The following is a 21,526-nucleotide window of genomic DNA, read 5'->3' on the forward strand; positions in this document are numbered from 1 at the left end:
CAGAGGCCCTAGTACCCCCTGTGGATAGGCCAAGTAGCCCCAGAGGCCCTAGTACCCCTGTGGATAGGCCAAGTAGCCCCAGAGGCCCTAGTACCCCCTGTGGATAGGCCAAGTAGCCCCAGAGGCCCTAGTACCCCCCCAGAGGCCCTAGTACCCCCCCAGAGGCCCTAGTACCCCTGGTTGGGAACCAGTGCTATAAAGGTTTCCTCCTTCCTAATGCAGACACAGAGAGAGGTGTTCACTGACTACTGACCTTGGGTTTCTGTTGTTGAGGCTCAGAGCGATCTCATTCACAGCATGAGGATGGGACATGACCATGTTAAAGCCATACTACAGACAGAGGGAGGGGAACATAACACATCATATATTAATCACTGCTATCAAAAAATAACCACGAGGATGAGAGGAAGGAAGGGTGGTAAATCAGGATGAGAGAGAGAGGGGGAGAGATAGGAGGGGTTGAGATAGATAGGAGGGGTTAAGAGAGAGAGGGGGAGAGATAGGAGGGGTTAAGAGAGAGAGAGAGAGAGATAGGAGGGGTTAAGAGAGAGAGATAGGAGGGGTTAAGAGAGAGAGAGATAGGAGGGGTTAAAGAGAGAGAGGGAGAGAGAGAGAGGAGAGGTTAAAAGAGAGAGAGATAGGAGGGGTTAAGAGAGAGAGAGGGAGAGATAGGAGGGGTTAAGAGAGAGAGAGGGAGAGATAGGAGGGGTTAAGAAAGAGAAAGGGAGAGATAGGAGGGGTTAAGAGAGAGAGAGAGAGAGTGAGAGAGAGAGAGAGAGAGAGAGAGAGGGAGAGATAGGAGGGGTTAAGAGAGAGAGGGAGAGATAGGAGGGGTTAAGAGAGAGGAGGGAGAGATAGGAGGGGTTAAGAGAGAGAGAGGGAGAGAGTGGGAGATAGGAGGGGTTAAGAGAGAGAGGGAGAGATAGGAGGGGTTAAGAGAGAGGAGGGAGAGATAGGAGGGGTTAAGAGAGAGAGAGAGAGAGTGAGAGATAGGAGGGGTTAAGAGAGAGAGGGAGAGATAGGAGGGGTTAAGAGAGAGAGAGGGAGAGATAGGAGGGGTTAAGAGAGAGAGGGAGAGATAGGAGGGGTTAAGAGAGAGAGGGAGAGATAGGATCGGTTAAGAGAGAGAGGGAGAGATAGGAGGGGTTAAGAGAGAGGAGGGAGAGATAGGAGGGGTTAAGAGAGAGAGAGAGAGAGTGAGAGATAGGAGGGGTTAAGAGAGAGAGGGAGAGATAGGAGGGGTTAAGAGAGAGGAGGGAGAGATAGGAGGGGTTAAGAGAGAGAGAGAGAGAGTGAGAGATAGGAGGGGTTAAGAGAGAGAGGGAGAGATAGGAGGGGTTAAGAGAGAGAGAGGGAGAGGTAGGAGGGGTTAAGAGAGAGAGAGAGAGGGGGAGATAGGAGAGGTTAAGAGAGAGGGGGAGATAGGAGGGGTTAAGAGAGAGAGGGAGAGATAGGTGAGAGGGGACAGATGTATAGTTCACCTGGTAGTTCATAATGGCTCTGAGACACATCACACACACGTGAACGTCATCCTTCTTACACACCAGGCGGGAGTTCTTCAGTGTCTTCCTACTGGGCAGTGTGTTAGACCTGGACACCAACGCTGACCTGACACAGTCAACATACAATCAACACAGGATTAACACCACAACTTGGTGTGTGTGTTAACTGATGGAGTGGCATATATGTGTGCGTGTTTGGGTTTGTGTTACCCGATAGAGTGGCGTGAGGAGCGCGGTACGTTGTTGCCACTGGAGGGGGAGGGCAGGTTGCTGTCTCCATGGAGATCTTCTATAGAACGACTCCAGGGGGAATCTACAGCTCTCTCTTCAGTACTGGCCTCCGATACCTCCCCATCAAACCTACACACACACACACACACACACACACACACACACACAGTCACACACACGTGACTCAACAGAACACACGCGTATGGAAAAGGTGATATGCCCACACACACAGTCACACACACTCACGTGACCGCGTACTGAGCGAAGGAGAGGTACTCTACTAGAACATCTAGGCCCTGATTCTCCTCGTTGAGAAACTCCCTCACCCACCTGGAGACAGAGGAACATTAGGATTTATTATCAGACAAATAACTCACTGTTCAATATCTAGCTGTATAATCACTAAAACCCCTGGCCAGCTAAACCCTCCTCTCTGAGTCAGAATGGTTTGGAACTGAGTGAATGTCAACGTGACTCTGATTCGGTTCTGATTCATTTTGATCCAGGACTCTGTGATTGGCTGCGGCCTGTGACTCACCCGATGTGATTGGTCCGTAGTGAGATCTCCAGTTCTCTGAGCACCTGAGTCGACTCCTGGACTCTCCGACGGAATTTCTAACGACAGTAGGGTTAGGGTTATTCTGGTATTCCCTCAAAATAATTTCCTGTCTGCTGGTTTGGGAAATGATGGAATCCTAAATGGTATCTACCCAACTGTGTCAAGTTGAGGAACAAATGTTCCAGCTTGTGTTACCATATTGTTACTATGATATTACTGGCTCTGTCACCATGGTGACGTGGCTGTCACTCACCTTGCGTGTGACGGCCGGGTCAAGGAATCCTCTCAGCTTCTGAATGTAGGTGTGAGGAGGGTTCTTCACCTGGAACCGTTCCTACAACACACACACACACACACACACACACACACACACACACACACACACACACACACACACACACACACACACACACACACACACACACACACACACACACACACACACACACACACACAAGCAATGGTTACACACTTGCCTTTCACACTGGCCAAAGAGATGCTGAATACCTGAATGAACCATGTTGGTTGCCTGTCTTCTGTTTCTACAGTGCTGAAGGGACTGGACTGGTGTATCAGGCATGTGACGTTGGCCACACACAGCCTTCCAATGGGCTAGGAGGAGCTTCCTGCATATAGCTTACACCTGTTCACTTCCTTCAGGTCTACTAACATAGAAGCGGGACAGTGCTAGGGGTCATTATCAGACCAGGCTGTTCTTTGGCCAATCAGAGTTGACCTTCTGTCTCACCTGATCACATATCAGCTCCCACTTCTTCTCGTTGTCGTAGCAACGGAGCAGGCGCACCTTATCAGGAGGCAGGTTCATAGAGTTCTGAGAGACAGAGAGCGAGAGAGAGAGAGAGAGAGAGAGAGAGAGAGAGAGAGAGAGAGAAAAAGAGAGAGAGAGAGACAGAGAGAGAGAGAGAGAAAGAGAGAGAGAAGAATTGAAAGATGGATAAAGTGAAGGAGAAGGTGACAGACAGAGAGGGAGATACAGAGAGAGATAGAGAGAGATACAGAGAGAAACAGAGAGAGATACAGAGAGATACAGAGAGAGAGACAGAGAGAGATACAGAGAGCGATACAGAGAGCGATACAGAGAGATACAGAGAGAGATACAGAGAGAGATACAGAGAGAGATACAGAGAGATACAGAGAGAGATACAGAGAGATACATAGAGAGATACAGAGAGAGATACAGAGAGATACAGAGAGAGATACAGAGAGAGAGAGACAGAGAGATACAGAGAGAGAGACAGAGAGATACAGAGAGAGATACAGAGTGAGAGAGAGCGAGATAGACAGAGAGATACAGAGATACAGAGAGAGAGACAGAGAGATACAGAGAGATACAGAGAGAGAGAGAGAGAGAGAGAGAGAGACAGAGAGATACAGAGAGAGAGACAGAGAGATACAGAGAGAGAGAGAGAGATACAGAGAGCGATACAGAGTGAGAGAGAGCGAGATAGACAGAGAGATACAGAGATACAGAGAGAGAGACAGAGAGATACAGAGAGAGATACAGAGAGAGAGACAGAGAGATACAGAGAGAGAGAGAGAGACAGAGAGAGAGAGAGAGATACACAGAGAGAAAGAGACAGAGATACAGAGAGAGAGAGAGTGAGATACAGAGCGAGAGAGACAGAGAGATACAGAGAGAGAGAGAGAGAGACAGAGAAATACAGAGAGCGAGAGAGACAGAGAGATACAGAGAGAGAGAGAGAGACAGAGAGATACAGAGAGAGAGAGAGACAGAGAGAGAGAGAGAGAGATACAGAGAGCGAGAGAGACAGAGAGATACAGAGAGAGAGAGAGAGACAGAGAGATACAGAGAGAGAGAGAGACAGAGAGAGAGAGAGCGAGATACAGAGAGCGAGAGAGAGACAGAGAGAGAGAGACAGAGAGATACAGAGAGAGAGAGAGAGAGAGAGAGAGAGAGAGAGAGAGAGAGAGAGAGAGAGAGAGAGAGAGACAGATAGACAGAGAGATACACACATCTCTCCAGAAGACCTCTGTCTACTGAAGACAGACATTCCCTCTTCAACAGAGACATGAACATGTGTGAGCAGAGAATTATATATGAGTATGTGTGATATGACAGACTCTTACTGACACGCAGATAATTAAATATGAGTATGTGTGATATGAAAGACTCTTACTGACACACTCAGAGAATTAAATATGAGTATGTGTGATATGAAAGACTCTTACTGACACACTCAGAGAATTAAATGTGAGTATGTGTGATATGAAAGACTCTTACTGACACACTCAGAGAATTAAATATGAGTATGTGTGATATGAAAGACTCTTACTGACACACAGAGAATTAAATATGAGTATGTATGTGTGATATGAAAGACTCTTACTGACACACTCAGAGAATTAATATGAGTATGTGTGATATGAAAGAATCTTACTGACACACAGATAATTAAATATGAGTATGTGTGATATGAAAGACTCTTACTGACACACAGAGAATTAAATATGAGTATGTATGTGTGATATGAAAGACTCTTACTGACACACTCAGAGAATTAATATGAGTATGTGTGATATGAAAGAATCTTACTGACACACAGATAATTAAATATGAGTATGTGTGATATGAAAGACTCTTACTGACACACTCAGAGAATTAAATGTGAATATGTGTGATATGAAAGACTCTTACTGACACACTCAGAGAATTAAATGTGAGTATATGTGATATGAAAGACTCTTACTGACACACAGAGAATTAAATATGAGTATGTGTGATATGAAAGACTCTTACTGACACGCAGAGAATTAAATATGAGTATGTGTGATATGAAAGACTCTTACTGACACGCAGAGAATTAAATATGAGTATGTGTGATATGAAAGACTCTTACTGACACACAGAAAATTAAATATGAGTATGTGTGATATGAAAGACTCTTACTGACACACAGATAATTAAATATGAGTATGTGTGATATGACAGACTCTTACTGACACACTCAGAGAATTAAATATGAGTATGTGTGATATGAAAGACTCTTACTGACACACTCAGAGAATTAAATATGAGTATATGTGATATGAAAGACTCTTACTGACACACAGAGAATTAAATATGAGTATGTGTGATATGAAAGACTCTTACTGACACGCAGAGAATTAAATATGAGTATGTGTGATATGAAAGACTCTTACTGACACGCAGATAATTAAATATGAGTATGTGTGATATGAAAGACTCTTACTGACACACAGAAAATTAAATATGAGTATGTGTGATATGAAAGACTCTTACTGACACACAGAGAATTAAATATGAGTATGTGTGATATGAAGGACTCTTACTGACACCCAGAGAATTAAATATGAGTATGTGTGATATGAAGGACTCTTAATGACACACAGATAATTAAATATGAGTATGTGTGATTTGAAGGACTCTTACTGACACACTCAGAGAATTAAATATGAGTATGTGTGATATGAAAGACTCTTACTGACACACAGAGAATTAAATATGAGTATGTGTGATATGAAAGACTCTTACTGACACACTCAGAGAATTAAATGTGAGTATATGTGATATGAAAGACTCTTACTGACACACAGAGAATTAAATATGAGTATGTGTGATATGAAAGACTCTTACTGACACGCAGAGAATTAAATATGAGTATGTGTGATATGAAAGACTCTTACTGACACGCAGAGAATTAAATATGAGTATGTGTGATATGAAAGACTCTTACTGACACACAGAAAATTAAATATGAGTATGTGTAATATGAAAGACTCTTACTGACACACAGAGAATTAAATATGAGTATGTGTGATATGAAGGACTCTTACTGACACCCAGATAATTAAATATGAGTATGTGTGATATGAAGGACTCTTACTGACACACAGATAATTAAATATGAGTATGTGTGATTTGAAGGACTCTTACTGACACACTCAGAGAATTAAATATGAGTATGTGTGATATGAAAGACTCTTACTGACACACAGAGAATTAAATATGAGTATGTGTGATATGAAAGACTCTTACTGACACACAGAAAATTAAATATGAGTATGTGTGATATGAAAGACTCTTACTGACACACAGATAATTAAATATGAGTATGTGTGATTTGAAGGACTCTTACTGACACACTCAGAGAATTAAATATGAGTATGTGTGATATGAAAGACTCTTACTGACACACAGAGAATTAAATATGAGTATGTGTGATATGAAAGACTCTTACTGACACACTCAGAGAATTAAATGTGAGTATATGTGATATGAAAGACTCTTACTGACACACAGAGAATTAAATATGAGTATGTGTGATATGAAAGACTCTTACTGACACGCAGATAATTAAATATGAGTATGTGTGATATGAAAGACTCTTACTGACACGCAGAGAATTAAATATGAGTATGTGTGATATGAAAGACTCTTACTGACACACAGCAAATTAAATATGAGTATGTGTGATATGAAGGACTCTTACTGACACACAGATAATTAAATATGAGTATGTGTGATTTGAAGGACTCTTACTGACACACTCAGAGAATTAAATATGAGTATGTGTGATATGGAAGACTCTTACTGACACACAGATAATTAAATATGAGTATGTGTGATATGAAGGACTCTTACTGATACACAGATAATTAAATATGAGTATGTGTGATATGAAAGACTCTTACTGACACACTCAGAGAATTAAATATGAGTATGTGTGATATGAAAGACTCTTACTGACACACTCAGAGAATTAAATATGAGTATGTGTGATATGAAAGACTCTTACTGACACACTCAGAGAATTAAATATGAGTATGTGTGATATGAAAGACTCTTACTGACACACTCAGAGAATTAAATATGAGTATGTGTGATATGAAAGACTCTTACTGACACACAGAGAATTAAATATGAGTATGTGTGATATGAAAGACTCTTACTGACACACTCAGAGAATTAAATGTGAGTATATGTGATATGAAAGACTCTTACTGACACACAGAGAATTAAATATGAGTATGTGTGATATGAAAGACTCTTACTGACACGCAGAGAATTAAATATGAGTATGTGTGATATGAAAGACTCTTACTGACACGCAGAGAATTAAATATGAGTATGTGTGATATGAAAGACTCTTACTGACACACAGAAAATTAAATATGAGTATGTGTGATATGAAAGACTCTTACTGACACACAGAGAATTAAATATGAGTATGTGTGATATGAAGGACTCTTACTGACACCCAGATAATTAAATATGAGTATGTGTGATATGAAGGACTCTTACTGACACACAGATAATTAAATATGAGTATGTGTGATTTGAAGGACTCTTACTGACACACTCAGAGAATTAAATATGAGTATGTGTGATATGAAAGACTCTTACTGACACACAGAGAATTTAATATGAGTATGTGTGATATGAAAGACTCTTACTGACACACTCAGAGAATTAAATGTGAGTATATGTGATATGAAAGACTCTTACTGACACACAGAGAATTAAATATGAGTATGTGTGATATGAAAGACTCTTACTGACACGCAGAGAATTAAATATGAGTATGTGTGATATGAAAGACTCTTACTGACACGCAGAGAATTAAATATGAGTATGTGTGATATGAAGGACTCTTACTGACACCCAGAGAATTAAATATGAGTATGTGTGATATGAAGGACTCTTACTGACACACAGATAATTAAATATGAGTATGTGTGATTTGAAGGACTCTTACTGACACACTCAGAGAATTAAATATGAGTATGTGTGATATGAAAGACTCTTACTGACACACAGAGAATTAAATATGAGTATGTGTGATATGAAGGACTCTTACTGATACACAGATAATTAAATATGGCAGTGTATCTGGAAGAGGCAACGCGTTGCATATGCAGGGAGAGAGATGGTATTTACAACAACACTCTTCCATTCTAACCAGTCATCCATAATGGGTTAGGGGACACACTCCAACACTCATACACACACACTCAACACTCATACACACACACTCAACACTCATACACACACACACTCAACACTCATACACACACTCAACACTCATACATACACACACACACACTCAACACTCATACATACACACACACTCAACACTCACACACACACACACTCAACACTCACACACACACTCACTCAACACTCATACATACACACACACACACACTCATACACACACACACGCAACACTCATACACACACACACACACACACACACTCAGCACTCATACACACACACTCAACACTCATACACACACAACCGTCATACACACACACACACTCATACACACACACACACACACTCAACACTCATACACACACACACACTCAACACTCATACATACACACACACTCAACACTCCAACACACACACACACAACAATCCTACAGACACGCACATGCAATGTATGAGCATGTGTGCGTTTCATGCGTGTGTGTGTGTCACCTACCAGTGCAATGGAGAACCTCTCTTCCAGCTCAGCAGGATCAGGCATGGGCAGCTTGACAGGAGCAGCCCTGGCCCTGATGACAGCTAGCTGAGACTCCATACTCTCTGTGTTCCCCATGGCTCACACACACACCTGTACTGTCAACCCACACACACCCTTACACCAGCAACTCACACACCCTCACACACCCCTCGCCATCAAATCAGACAAACACACCTCTCACAGTCACCACACACACAAGCACACCCGCTCACATACAATCACACCCCTAAACGTCAAATCACACACAGACAATAGTCTCTCTGCAGTCAGTCAGATACAGGCAACGCCTCCTGTAATTCGGGAATACTGTTCGGGTTTTTCTCCCTAGTGAGACACAGTCTGAACGACCGACCCACAGACTCACGCACGGCGGCACGAGATCAGAGAGATGCGGTAAACCGAAGGCGCGTGTCTACCGGGGGCCGTGTCTATCCTCCATCCGTTCATCTTTTGTCCTCCTTTCTTCTCATCGCCGACGACGGAACGGCGCACGCACCATTTATCCGAATCCAGCTGAGACCGAAGTCCCACTGTCCGTCTCGCGCTAAATTTGCATCCCTTCCCGGTTCACTGTATATCCTCGGTAATGGGTATGATGATGATGCTGATAAACGAACCGGGCGTCCCTGGTGTGTGTGTGAGCGAGCAGGCTACTTAATCCGCCCCCTCCTCCACAGGCGACAAAAGCGAGAGTTCAGCCTCCACGCACGCTTTCTCCCCCCCGCAACGACCCCCACTTTCTAACCGACACACAATGAGCCTTCTGCCGCTTCGCTCTCCTCGCCTCCCGCCCCCCTGCAGCGCACAGCCCACAGCCGTGAGCGAGACGCGAGGGGAGGGGGACTCGGATAACGTCTACCCCTAGACACTGATCTAGAGTCAGTTTTACGCGTGACCCAGTAATAATTGAGGTTATGATTTGGGGAGGATAAACTGATCCTATCATATTTTGGGCAATCTCTACCCAGAGCAGAGGGGAGAGGCTTTGTTTTGTTCTGATGCATCCTGGTAGTTAGAGTCTTAATCGTTTAACGACGAGCTATCTATCTCACAGATGCTCATTGTCCAGACTTCTGACCCCTCCTTTATTAGGTCCATTTCTATGAATAGGCCTGTCCTATTGGCCTATAATGGGCCTGCTGATTTCTCACCCATATTCTACCTTTCTGGTTTAGGCTGTTATTTTTACAGGCAGTCTAAGCCTACTATTGCCACTACACATGTTTAGCCTACTTAAATACTGGCTTTCATAGACAAATTAAATTAGTGGATTCATTCATAATTAGGCTTTATGTCGTATAGTGGCTTTGGTATTGAGTTATTTTGGGGTCAGATGCATGGCTATGGCCAAGATATGCGTATAGCAAGACCTTATAGTACGACCTACTAGACCTGCAAGTATCAAAACAGTTTTATTCATAATAAAATTGAAAATACATAGATACAATACATACAAAATATAGGCCTTCCTTTTAATTACAAACGATGTGGTCAGTAGGCTACAAATCCCCAACATCTCGTTTGCAAATGAAAAAGTCAGCAGAAACATGTATTCAGGGCCTGTAGTGTCATATCATCCTGAATCCACGCCTGCTAAGCCGCCTTTGTCCCCGTTTCTGACTGATATCTGAACAGATGGGGGCATTCACCATCACGGTGTGCGCAGGACCTCTTGTGGACAACACGTGTATTACATCTACCTGATTTTGTCAGTGAGAAATTGATTTTTGTTTAGCAATGGAAGTGCAATACCATGCATGAGCCACAGGGTGGCTGCCATAAATGGCCACCCTGTTAGCTGGGTGAGTATTTGGAAAGAGCAAAATGATGATGAAAGTCCCATAAAGTCTGCATTGGCCATAAAGCCATGCAGTAGGAGGTGGTGTCGTGATGCAGCGCTCTGCTCTGTGGAGGGAGGGTTGCCTCTGGTTGGCTCTCACAGCTCACACGCCTCTCTCTGCATCCCAAATCTCCAATTTTCTCCCAGAAGTGTGAGCCCCTGCCTACACATTTAAAAGCATTCGATTGGCTCTCACAGCTAACACACCTCTCTCCCTCAGTCCCAAATCTCCACCGTTTTCTCCGAAGTGTGCAGCCCTTCCCGGTTCAAAGTATTGGATTGATGTAAACATGGGCCAGACTAGAGGGAGTTCCCACCATGTCTCTTTTACCAGTCCTTTTAACTACACCAAAGGAAGTGAACAAATTAACACCTGGGCAGAAGGGTAGAACCAGTTGAACACAAATGAGGGAGAGGGGAGGAAAAAGAAAGAGGGAGGAGGAGAAGGGTGAGGGAGTGAGAATGGATGGATGGATGGATGGGTAATGAGCAAACAGAGATGGCGGGGAGGAGAGAATGGAGTGTGACAGGAGGGAGGGAGGGAGGGAGGGAGGGAGGGTTGAAGGAGAATGGAGATAGAAGCAGTTATGTCCACCACCAGACTATTTTTCCCTTCCTCTCATCTACCATTTCCACCTCTTCTCTATCCTCCTCTTCCTGTCCTCCTTTTCCTATCCACCTCTTTTCTATCCTCCTCTTCCTGTCCTCCTCTTCCTATCCTCCTCTCCCTATCATCCTCTTCCTATCCTCCTCTCCCTATCCTCCTCTCCCTATCCTCCTCTTCCTATCCTCCTCTTCCTATCTTCCTCACCCCTATCCTCCTCTTCCTATCCTCCTCTTCCTATCATCCTCTTCCTATCCTCCTCTTCCTATCCTCCTCTTCCTATCCTCCTCTCCCTATCATCCTCTTCCTATCCTCCTCTCCCTATCCTCCTCACACCTATCCTCCTCTCCCCATCCTCCTCTCCCTATCCTCCTCTTCATATCCTCCTCTTCCCTATCCTCCTCTTCCTATCCTCCTCACCCCTATCCTCCTCACCCCTATCCTCCCCTTCTCTATCCTCCTCATCCCTATCCCCTCTTCCTATCATCCTCTTCCTAACCTCCTCTCCCCTATCCTCCTCTTCCTATCCTCCTCACCCCTATCCTCCTCTTCTCTATCCTCCTCATCCCTATCCTCCTCTTCCTATCCTCCTCTTCCTAATCTCCTCTCCCCTATCGTCCTCTTCCTATCCTCCTCACCCCTATCCTCCCCTTCTCTATCCTCCTCACCCCTATCCTCCTCTTCTATATCCTCCTCACCCCTATCCTCCTTTCCCTATCCTAATTTTCCTATCATCCTCACCCCTATCATCCTCTTCCTATCCTCCTCTTCATATCCTCCTCTTCCTATCCTCCTCTTCCTATCTTCCTCACCCCTATCCTCCTCTTCGTATCCTCCTCTTCCTATCTTCCTCACCCCTATCCTCCTCTTCCTATCCTCCTCTTCCTATCCTCCTCTCCCTATCATCCTCATCCTATCCTCCTCTTCCTATCCTCCTCTTCCTATCCTCCTCTCCCTATCATCCTCTTCCTATCCTCCTCTTCCTATCCTCCTCTTCCTATCCTCCTCACCCCTATCCTCCTCTTCCTATCCTCCTCACCCCTATCTTCCACTCCCCATCCTCCTTTTCCCTATCCTCCTTCCTTCCCTCTCACCTATCTGCCTCTCTCCATCTGCCTCTCTTCTCTCCCCCTCCTTCCCTCTCTCTCCATCTGCCTCTCATCTCTCCCCCTCCTTCCCTCCTGCCATCTGCCTCTCATCTCTCACCCTCCTTCCCTCTCTCTCCATCTGCCTCTCATCTCTCACCGTCCTTCCCTCTCTCTCCATCTGCCTCTCATCTCTCCCCCTCTTCCCTCTCTCTCCATCTGCCTCTCATCTCTCACCCTCCTTCCCTCTCTCTCCATCTGCATCTCATCTCTCACCCTCCTTCCCTCTCTCTCCATCTGCCTCTCATCTCTCACCCTCCTCCCCTCTCTCTCCATCTGCCTCTCATCTCTCACCCTCCTTCCCCCTCTTTCCATCTGCCGCTCATCTCTCACCCTCCTTCCCTCACTCTTCCTCCTGTGAGTCCTTCTCAGCTTCTTATCTCTTTCTCTTTCTCACTCTTTCTCTCTCCCCCATGAACAACTGCAGCCTGTTTTAACACTCAACAAGCTGGAGATATGGAGGGCATCACACACACGCACGCACACACATTGGTCGAATAACCTGTCAATCTAAGCACCATCCTCTCTGGTTGGATATTTGGAGCTGTAACTCCCGTTTAACGCTTTTAAACCGGCAGCATCTCTCGCGCACCTGCAGTTACCGGCCTCTGTCCATTCCAAGAGCTGAGTGCCGCGCGCTGCGCTGCGACAGAAGGAGTGGCACAGCGTGTGTGTGATCGTGATTCGTGAACGTGTGTGTGATAGAGAGAGGAGAGAGAGAGAGAGAGAGAGAGAGAGAGGGGGGACGACTGTGTGTTCAATAGAGAGAAAGAGTCAGAGAGAGAGAGAGAGAGCGAGAGAGAAAGAGAGAGAGAGAGAAATGTGTGAGTGAATCTCGCGCATATTGCTGGAATCACCGAGTATCACACACCTCTGGACATCTCTGGACTCTCCGCGGTCAAACCGTCAATGTAGCTGTGTGTGTGAACTTTAATTAAACTATTCGAACACCCCATCGATACGGACTGGGACACAAAGCTCGGGAAGCTCCGTGTGTTGGAAGGCGCTGCGCGCTGCAGACATGGGTGCTGTTCTGTCTCTGTCGCCGAGGTCAAGGAAGGCAGCGGGCGGTGTGTGTGTGGACGAGAAACCGGACCTTGCGACCGGCGGGAAACCACAAGAGAAGAGCCTAAAGAAGCGCCACTCGGTGCTGCTCCATGCTCTGACGTGGAAGAGGCTGGTCGCCGCATCGGCCAAGAAGAAGAATGCCAAAAAGGTGAATCCCAAACCCGACGCCAGCCAGGCCAAATCCGATCCCTTGGTGGACCAGCTCAACACCGACAACATCAAGAAATCACAACCGTCCAACGGAATACTCGACCGAAAACCGACAGGGCCCAAACCCGGGCCAATTCCTGTGCCTGTTCCTACAGTACCGGACCAGACCCGGCGGCAGACCCAGAATGGACGCTTATTCATCTCCCCTCGGAGGGTGGTGGTGCAGGTGGGTAACGTGTGTGTGTGTGTGTGTGTGTGTGTGCGCGCGCGCGCGCGTGTGTGTCTAACTGTTTGTGTTGTTCGTCCTCCAGGCTTCCACCGGCGAGCTCCTGAGGTGTCTCTCTGACTTTCTCTGCCGCCGCTGCTTCAAGCTCAAAGAGCTCACGGCCAATGAGGTCATCCTGTGGTTCCGTAACGTGGACCGGGCTCTGTTAGTGCAGGGCTGGCAAGACCAGGGCTTCATCACCCCGGCTAACCTGGTCTTCGTCTACTTGCTCTGCCGAGAGGCCGTGGAGGAAGACACGGTGTCTGAATACGAGCTGCAGGCGACCTTCCTCACCTGCCTGTACCTGGCCTACTCCTACATGGGCAACGAGATCTCCTACCCGCTCAAGCCGTTCCTGGTGGAGTCCAGTCGGGAGGCCTTCTGGGAGCGGGCCCTTGGTCTCATTGACCGGATGAGCGGGCCAATGCTGAGGATAAACGCAGACCCGCACTACTTTACTGAGGTGTTCCAGGACCTGAAGAACGAGGGAGGGTCAAGGGAGAAGGAGAAGGAGAAGGAGAATGAGAAGGAGAAGAAGGAGAAGGAGAAGGAGAAAGACGGGAAACGGATAAGCGAGTTGGATCGTTAAGAACTGGATGAGGGGAGGAGAGAGGGAGGGGGAGGGGGATTTGGTTTAGGATACGGTCGCGGACACCAGCCACACACCCGCCGGTTGTTTGAGCGGGGATTGAATGTATACGCTTGGTGAACCGGACTAACGCACGACGGGGATTTGATCGGGAACCTGAGTCTGGAATCAGGAGGAATCAGTCACACGCCTAGCTTCACCTCGCCCCGTTACCGAACTGTCGTGTCATGTGTTCAGTCAAAGCTCGGGGAATCTAACGGACACTACACGGGACTTTGGGCGGAAAGAGATAGCTATAGTTAACTTTACTGCATGCTGTATAAAAAGTATTCTGATTGTATCGTTATTGTGGCTTTTGAGAAATGGATAGGCTATTATACGGTGGACTAAAGTGATAGCTTATTGCGCGTCAGTGTTTTGGGGAAAATGTATATATTCGTTTCATAAGAGGGGGAACGACACCGTGCTCTCCAAGGGACTGGACTCAGTGGCGCGAGAGACGCTGCCTGCCCCCCACTCCCTCTGAACGTTGAATGTACTATTTTACCACTTCAAACCAACGGATTCTTTACCGTTAACATGTGGCAACTGTTACTATGGTATTATAAAACGTTCTGTTTTATATATTGTACATTCAAAAATACAAGTATAAATCGTTACAAACGGTCCCCGTGCCTCCCAGCAATGTTTAATTGAATTGCCTTGTGATTAATGTGATCAAGAACATGCAGTATGACGAACGCTGAAAGTTAGCCCTGTATGTAATAATCAGAGGTGTACACTTTATGGACAGCTTTAGTTTTACTAGACCCAGAGCAACACCATCTCAATGACTGATTATAAGCCTACGACTCTGGAAACCCCAAAAGGCTAGCCAATAATAGCCTTCTACAGTGAAGCAACATGCAACAGCTGGGCTGGTACTGATGTCCGTGGGCACATAATGTCCCCAGCTGTGTTAAGGTCCTGGTCAACGAGGCTATAGGTCAAAAACGAGTCAATCAAAGTTCAGATGAGATAGACCATCAAGCCATGCAGGTCAACACTGCGTCCATACTCAGATTTAGAACCTCTATAGACATATTGCTCAATTGACAAAATCAAGGTTTATTGGTGGGCTTTTTATAGAAAGAAAAACTGGAGTAGTGATCTCAGCGGCAGGCGGCCCATTGGATAAATGCAAGGCCTTCTTACTGTCGCTGTCCATGGTTCTGAAATCGAGTGGTGCTGAAACCTCGCTACATGGGAGTGTGATAATGTAGCCTACTGGAGTTTAACAGTGATCTCATCTTCACCCTTGTCATCTTTTTTATCATCGTCATAATCTCCATTATCATCAACACCACCTCCTTCTTCTCCTCCTCATCACTATCTCCATCTGTGCGTGTGTGTTGCCATTCTATGATGACTCATCAGCTTGAGCGCAGAGCTAAACATTTGTGAATAAAGGAAGACGGAACACGTGGTGCAGTTTTCCAAGCAGGTGATTGGATGAGTTTTGCTGCAGTCTGATAGAAGTGGCGCTGTGAAGAAGGAGAAGAGAGGAGGGGAGATACTGCGGAGTCGCGAGCCGGGGGAAGGTGGAATTCAACATTTTCTCTCCCAGCCGCTGCTGCATTCCCGTTCCGTCTCCAAGGCAACAACCGAGACAGCAATGGGGATAAGAAAGACAGACAGAGAGAGGAGGGAGAAAGAGAGAGCGACAGAGAGAGACTTTACACCAGCTCACATGGCCATGAAGCAAAACGATAGAAAATATACAAAACTCGTGTTCTCTAAACCTCCTCAAACTCATATAATCTGTTTCCTGATCAGGCTACAACAAATATGTGTTAAAATAATGCTAATGGTTTGGATTTATTAGCCTATACATGGGCTACTCCTCATCTCCCAAAGAGGCACGCTTCTTAATTTGGCCTATTTTATTCCCAGTCATTTTGTTGGGCGGCTGGGATAGGCCTTTTTTAATCTCCAAAGGTGCAAAAACAGAAAATCAGTTTCTTTGACGTGATGCAGGCTACTGTTTGTGTCGATTAAGGGGGAAAACCGGTTATGCAACTTCACACCATCAGCAACAGCTTACGGAACACGGGTTACCATGGAGACGCCGCGGAGGCAGCAGGTTGCAGAGAGAAGGAAAGAGAGAGGAGAGAATCAATATTAAATTATTAGCCTACCACAGAGGTGACTTATGGCAAAGATGAACACATCTCATCTGCTCATAATGTAGGCTTATATATATATATATATACACACACACACACACACACACACACACACACACACACACACACACACACACACACACACACACACACACACACACACACACACACACACACACAGATATTCTAAGGTATAATACTTGTATTGTTACAATGTCTTACAATGTATAACAGATGCCTCCTTACAATAACAGAGCATAGGGCTAAAAGAGAAAGAATAATTATCCAGTGTTTCTAGATTTCTATGAAATATGACCTATAATTAATGACAATATGAGTGAAATAGCTTTCCTTCCTAAAAAATTGTAATTAAGTATGCTAAAAATCAGTTTTTCTGTGTAGGAATGGTGTGGGTTTACCCCAACAGCAGGACGGTGTGGACATACACCGGCCATTAAAAATATTCACGCAAGTAGACCACTGATTGGCCAGCTCATCCTCCACATCATCCTCTATGTGTAAATAGCAAGCACTTTTTAAACCAGTCTGTTTGAGATACACGTTTGAGGTGGGATTTTTAAAGTGTTTTTTTCCCCCTCCAATTTATGCTTTGGCCACAAATACGAGTATAGGATGAGTCAACAACATTATTTGGGTTTGAGTTAACAGAATGTGAACTTCTAAAAGTTAGATTTTCACTGGACAGTTACGTTAACCAGTGAGGCCCATTGAACATGTTAGACACAGAAGAAACTAGACACATTCAGCTTTCATCATTAAAGCAGGTGTACTTCTGAGAGGAGGTCAGGGGCCTTATTCACAAACTATCTCAGATTAGAAGTGCTGATCCAGGATCAGTGGATTCAATATGATCTAATAAGGCAAAACTCATCCTAGATCAGCACTCCTTATTTAAAGGTCCAATGCAGCTGTTTTAATCTCAATATCAAATCATATCTGGGTAAAAATGAAGTACCTTACTGTGATTGTTCTCAATTAAAATGGCCAAAAATAAACTAAAATAGTTTCTTAGCAAAGAGCAGTTTTTCAAGCTAGAATTTAGCTAGGACTGTCTGGGATTGGTCTGAGTGGTGGGGGGGAACTGAAAACTAGCTGTTATTGGCAGAAAGGTTTGGAACCCTCTTTCTTATTGGTCTATTAACTAATTTACTGTCTGAGGCAGGCCAAAACTCCATCCCACCACAACGGGCTGTGATTTCAGGAGGTCTTTTCAAACAGCTCTTACACTAAAAGGACATTATCAAAATGTTCACAATTTCACAGTATTATTACAACCTCCTAGTGTGGAAATAGATATAAAACACAGGAAATCACATTTTTGACTGCACTGTGCCTTTGAGCAGCTTTATAAATATGGGCCCCAGACTCATAGAAAACACATACTGTATGTAGCATAGCGATGGGCCTTCACAGAGTTTGGAAAACTTTGTTTCATTTAGAGCCTACTGTCATTATAAAGGCTGCCATGTTGGCAACAAAGGTTCCACTTCTGGTAAGAATTTGAATATTTGTCATGGAATGCTAAGTGCTCTTTATCTATGAGCTGATGCCTCCACCTAGTGGTCCTAAAAGGAGTCACAGTGTGTGTGTGTGTGTGTGTGTGTGACATTAACTAACATAACTATTTAACTACTCCCTCAACACTTTAAACCTTCAGTCCTTCACCCTCTATAGCAGTTAGTCCCATTTCACTGGCAAATGCATCATTTGCATGACCTGACCTGATAACATCTGGGCACACACACACACACACACACACACACACACACACACACACACACACACAGTGTTGTTATCATTTTGAGTGAAGTTGTTTTATGTTGTTTGAGCGTTTCAGCGTTGTGTGAGTGTTGTCCTGACACACCACACACACACACACACACACAGTGTTGTTATCATTTTGAGTGAAGTTGTTTTATGACGTTTGAGTGTTTCAGCGTTGTGTGAGTGTTGTTTCAGCGTTGTGTGAGTGTTGTCCTGCTCCCCTGTAAGGTCAGGCTGTTTGAATAGTGAGCAGAGGTGGAAATGACTTGCGCCACCCGTTACCAAGCAACCACATGTTAGCCTGGAAACTAATCTTCCTAAAGAGCAAATGTGAAAAACAGACTCCTGCCACCCAAACTCAGACAGACGGTGTGTGTGTGAGAGATGAAAGAGAGAGAGAGCGAGAGACCGAGACAAAGATAGAGACAGAGAGAGAGACAGAGACCAAGAGAGTGAGACAGAGAGAGAAACAGAGACAGAGAGACAGAGACAGAGAGAGAGACAGAGAGAGAGACAGAGAGAGAGACAGAGACAGAGAGACAGACCAAGAGAGTGAGACAGAGAGACAGAGACAGAGAGACAGAGACCAAGAGAGTGAGACAGAGAGAGAGAGTCAGAGAGAGGTAGGCCTAAAGCCTCAGGGTTTCTCTTATCTCCTTTCTATCTTATTTAAGGGCCAATCAGAAACATGGAACACAATCTATTTGACAATCAGGAACTCCCAGGGTGTTTGCATGTTTAATTTGTGACACATTTGACTGTCTGTTAAAAGCACACACCCCTCAGGCAGCAATAACACCTACCAATGTGCACGCACACACACCCCAGGCAGCAAGTCACCACGCAAGCTCCACCAAGACCCTCTTGACCTGTGTGTGTGTCATTATAGGCCTATTATTCATCTTAATTTAAATACATTTTATTAGACTTTATTAAACGTAGTTCGTTGTCAGACATTTGGTCCGGTTGGAGAGCTCTCCGCTGTGTCCGCCAGGCCGCACGCACGGCCCGTTAATGTTTAACCGATTCCTCCATCAGACTACCCTACGATTACCGTGCCATTTCAACCATACTGTTGGAAGGGACTTGGATCTCCGTGGTAGCATACGTCCCCGGTCCTATTCTCTCTGCCCACGAGAGAAAATTCAATGTCAATATTTACTAAATAATGAACAGACACGAAACGGCCATTAGAACTCCGCTTCCATGCAGATAGTGCCCACCTGCTCAACACAAAGAAAAAAGTAGAAAACGTAATTTCAGAGTTTTTCTTTGTATGTCTATGCGACAGCTATACAGGCCTCTATGCCTGCGTTGGTAGCCTATCTGCTCAAAACTGGGCTCTGATCCAATTACTTGTCCCTACGGGAATATTGTAGAGCCGGCTAATCTCTAATGAGTGGTCGATGGATTATATGTTTATAGCGCCTTTTCAAATTATATTCACATTTATTTGAACTTTATCCCTTTTCCCGTCTGCTTTGTTTTCACGCAGTTTTCCTGCACCTGCTTAACGCGAGCCGAACGAACAAAACGTCATCTTCATCATGTATTGTGCGCGTGGCTCAGCGTGAGGCAGGTGCAGATCTCTCTCCATTTGGAATGGTGCTCACCTTCTCGAGAGGGAAACATTTAGGCAAACACAGACAGAATAGACTCCATGGGAAAGTCCAGAGACGGAGTTATGGAGTTGGTGATGTACCGGTAGCCTAAAATAAATCAAATCAAGTTGAGTTGATGCTGACCAAAAGTTGTTTATTCGAAGCAGCAGATCATTTTATTTTGCATAAAGAAATTTCATAAAGCAGATAGTGAAAATAAAACTTTTGGGCAACATATATAGCCTATCCTATAAGACTCACTTGCCTGCATTGAAGGTGCACAGCTGGAGATGCAGATGCCTTGTTGGTCAGAACCGTGACGTCCTCTCTCTCAAGGGTGGGTATAGCCTTCAGACCCTGCTCGAGCCAGTGTCCTGGATTTATAGGTGGTGTAACACCGAGAACATGAGAAGGGTTGGGGGTTTGACTCTTCCCGGACACACCTGCTGCAGGACTATATGAACCCTAGACGCCGATCTAAGGCCAGTTTTTGGTTGAGTTTGGGATTTGGGGGAGGGTAAACTGAACCTAGATCTGTGCCTACGGGCAATTTACACACTCCCTCGCGATGGAATTGGCCAGGATCCGAGAGGGGCGCGGCGAGAGGTGGAGGGTAGTTCTACTCCATTTTGGGTCTTCCGTTACTGTCTGAAGAGCTTCGTATACAAACGTCACTTTTTCATGGTACACCTTTTGTCAAATTTGCCGTCAAAAGTAGATTGTTTTTGGGGGGCTTTTAAGCTAACCCTTCCCTTAACCTAATTATCCTAACCTGCTACGTTACTTCCTAATCTGCTGCTTAAATTCTCTTAAACCTGCTACAAAAAGTCAATTTTGACAAAAGCTCCATCTCCTCTAGACAAAAGCCTTTTTTCATACCCTCGTAGGCAGTTGCTCTTTAACGGATAGAGCTGATAAGGTGGATCAGCTCTAAACAGAGGGAAGAGGATGGAAAGATGTTGAACTTACTATATGCCTCAGGGAGGTGTGAATTAAGGGCTCAGAATTGCTTTACATAGTGTTTTCCCCAGTTTGGAAGGAAGCTTTTCAAAGGTATTTGAATAAAGCAGGCCAAACCTAATCATGTCATACACTCCCCTATGAATGCTGGGAATGCATTTTATGGGCTCCCGAGTGGCGCAGCGGTCTAAGGCACTGCATCTCAGTGCAAGAGGCTTCAATACAGTCCCTGGTTTGAATCCAGGCTGTATCCCATCCGGCCGTGATTGGGAGTCCCTTAGGGTGGCGCACAATTGGCCCAGCGTCGTCCGGGTTTGGCCGGTGTAGGCCGTCACTGTAAATAAGAATTTGTTCTTAACTGACTTGCCTAGTTAAATAAAGGTTAAATAAAATATGTTGTGCCCAGTAGAAATAAATGGTAAATAATGTATGGTGTCATTTTGGAGTCACTTTTATTATAAATAAGAATATAATATGTTTCTGAACACGTCTACATGATGCTCCCATGACTATGGATAATCATGAATA

The 21,526-nt window shown here is 44.9% G+C and overlaps 2 protein-coding genes across 3 annotated transcripts in view; one reads left to right on the forward strand and one right to left on the reverse strand.

The window, feature by feature from the left end:
• Positions 1 to 9,517, reverse strand: part of LOC139396428 (formin-like protein 2) — a 28,278-nt gene extending 18,761 nt beyond the window's left edge. For both annotated transcript variants that reach the window (XM_071143468.1, XM_071143467.1), the window contains exons 1-8: positions 8,785 to 9,517; positions 3,041 to 3,124; positions 2,546 to 2,626; positions 2,272 to 2,348; positions 1,980 to 2,063; positions 1,713 to 1,862; positions 1,482 to 1,608; positions 254 to 330 (exon numbers count right to left, since the gene is read on the reverse strand). In XM_071143468.1, the coding sequence (XP_070999569.1) occupies positions 254 to 330; positions 1,482 to 1,608; positions 1,713 to 1,862; positions 1,980 to 2,063; positions 2,272 to 2,348; positions 2,546 to 2,626; positions 3,041 to 3,124; positions 8,785 to 8,901 (797 nt within the window). In that variant the 5' untranslated portion in view covers positions 8,902 to 9,517. The remainder of the gene's footprint in view (positions 1 to 253; positions 331 to 1,481; positions 1,609 to 1,712; positions 1,863 to 1,979; positions 2,064 to 2,271; positions 2,349 to 2,545; positions 2,627 to 3,040; positions 3,125 to 8,784) is intronic.
• Positions 9,518 to 13,436: 3,919 nt separating this feature from the next.
• On the forward strand, positions 13,437 to 15,149 carry LOC139396427 (cyclin-dependent kinase 5 activator 1-like). Its single transcript, XM_071143466.1, has 2 exons — positions 13,437 to 13,859; positions 13,945 to 15,149. The coding sequence occupies exons 1-2, from the start codon at positions 13,437 to 13,439 to the stop codon at positions 14,485 to 14,487; spliced, it is 966 nt and encodes a 321-aa protein (XP_070999567.1). The 3' UTR covers positions 14,488 to 15,149.
• Positions 15,150 to 21,526: the final 6,377 nt, after the last annotated feature.

Source organism: Oncorhynchus clarkii, unplaced genomic scaffold (assembly GCF_045791955.1).
Source record: "Oncorhynchus clarkii lewisi isolate Uvic-CL-2024 unplaced genomic scaffold, UVic_Ocla_1.0 unplaced_contig_1769_pilon_pilon, whole genome shotgun sequence".
Taxonomy (NCBI): Eukaryota; Metazoa; Chordata; class Actinopteri; order Salmoniformes; family Salmonidae; genus Oncorhynchus; species Oncorhynchus clarkii.

Bases quoted from the DNA above. Each gene is read 5' to 3' on its own strand.
- LOC139396427 (XM_071143466.1), top strand. From the start codon at position 13,437: ATGGGTGCTGTTCTGTCTCTGTCGCCGAGGTCAAGGAAGGCAGCGGGC. The intron at 13,860-13,944 runs GTGGGTAACGTG...TTCGTCCTCCAG, and splicing joins CTCGGAGGGTGGTGGTGCAG to GCTTCCACCGGCGAGCTCCT.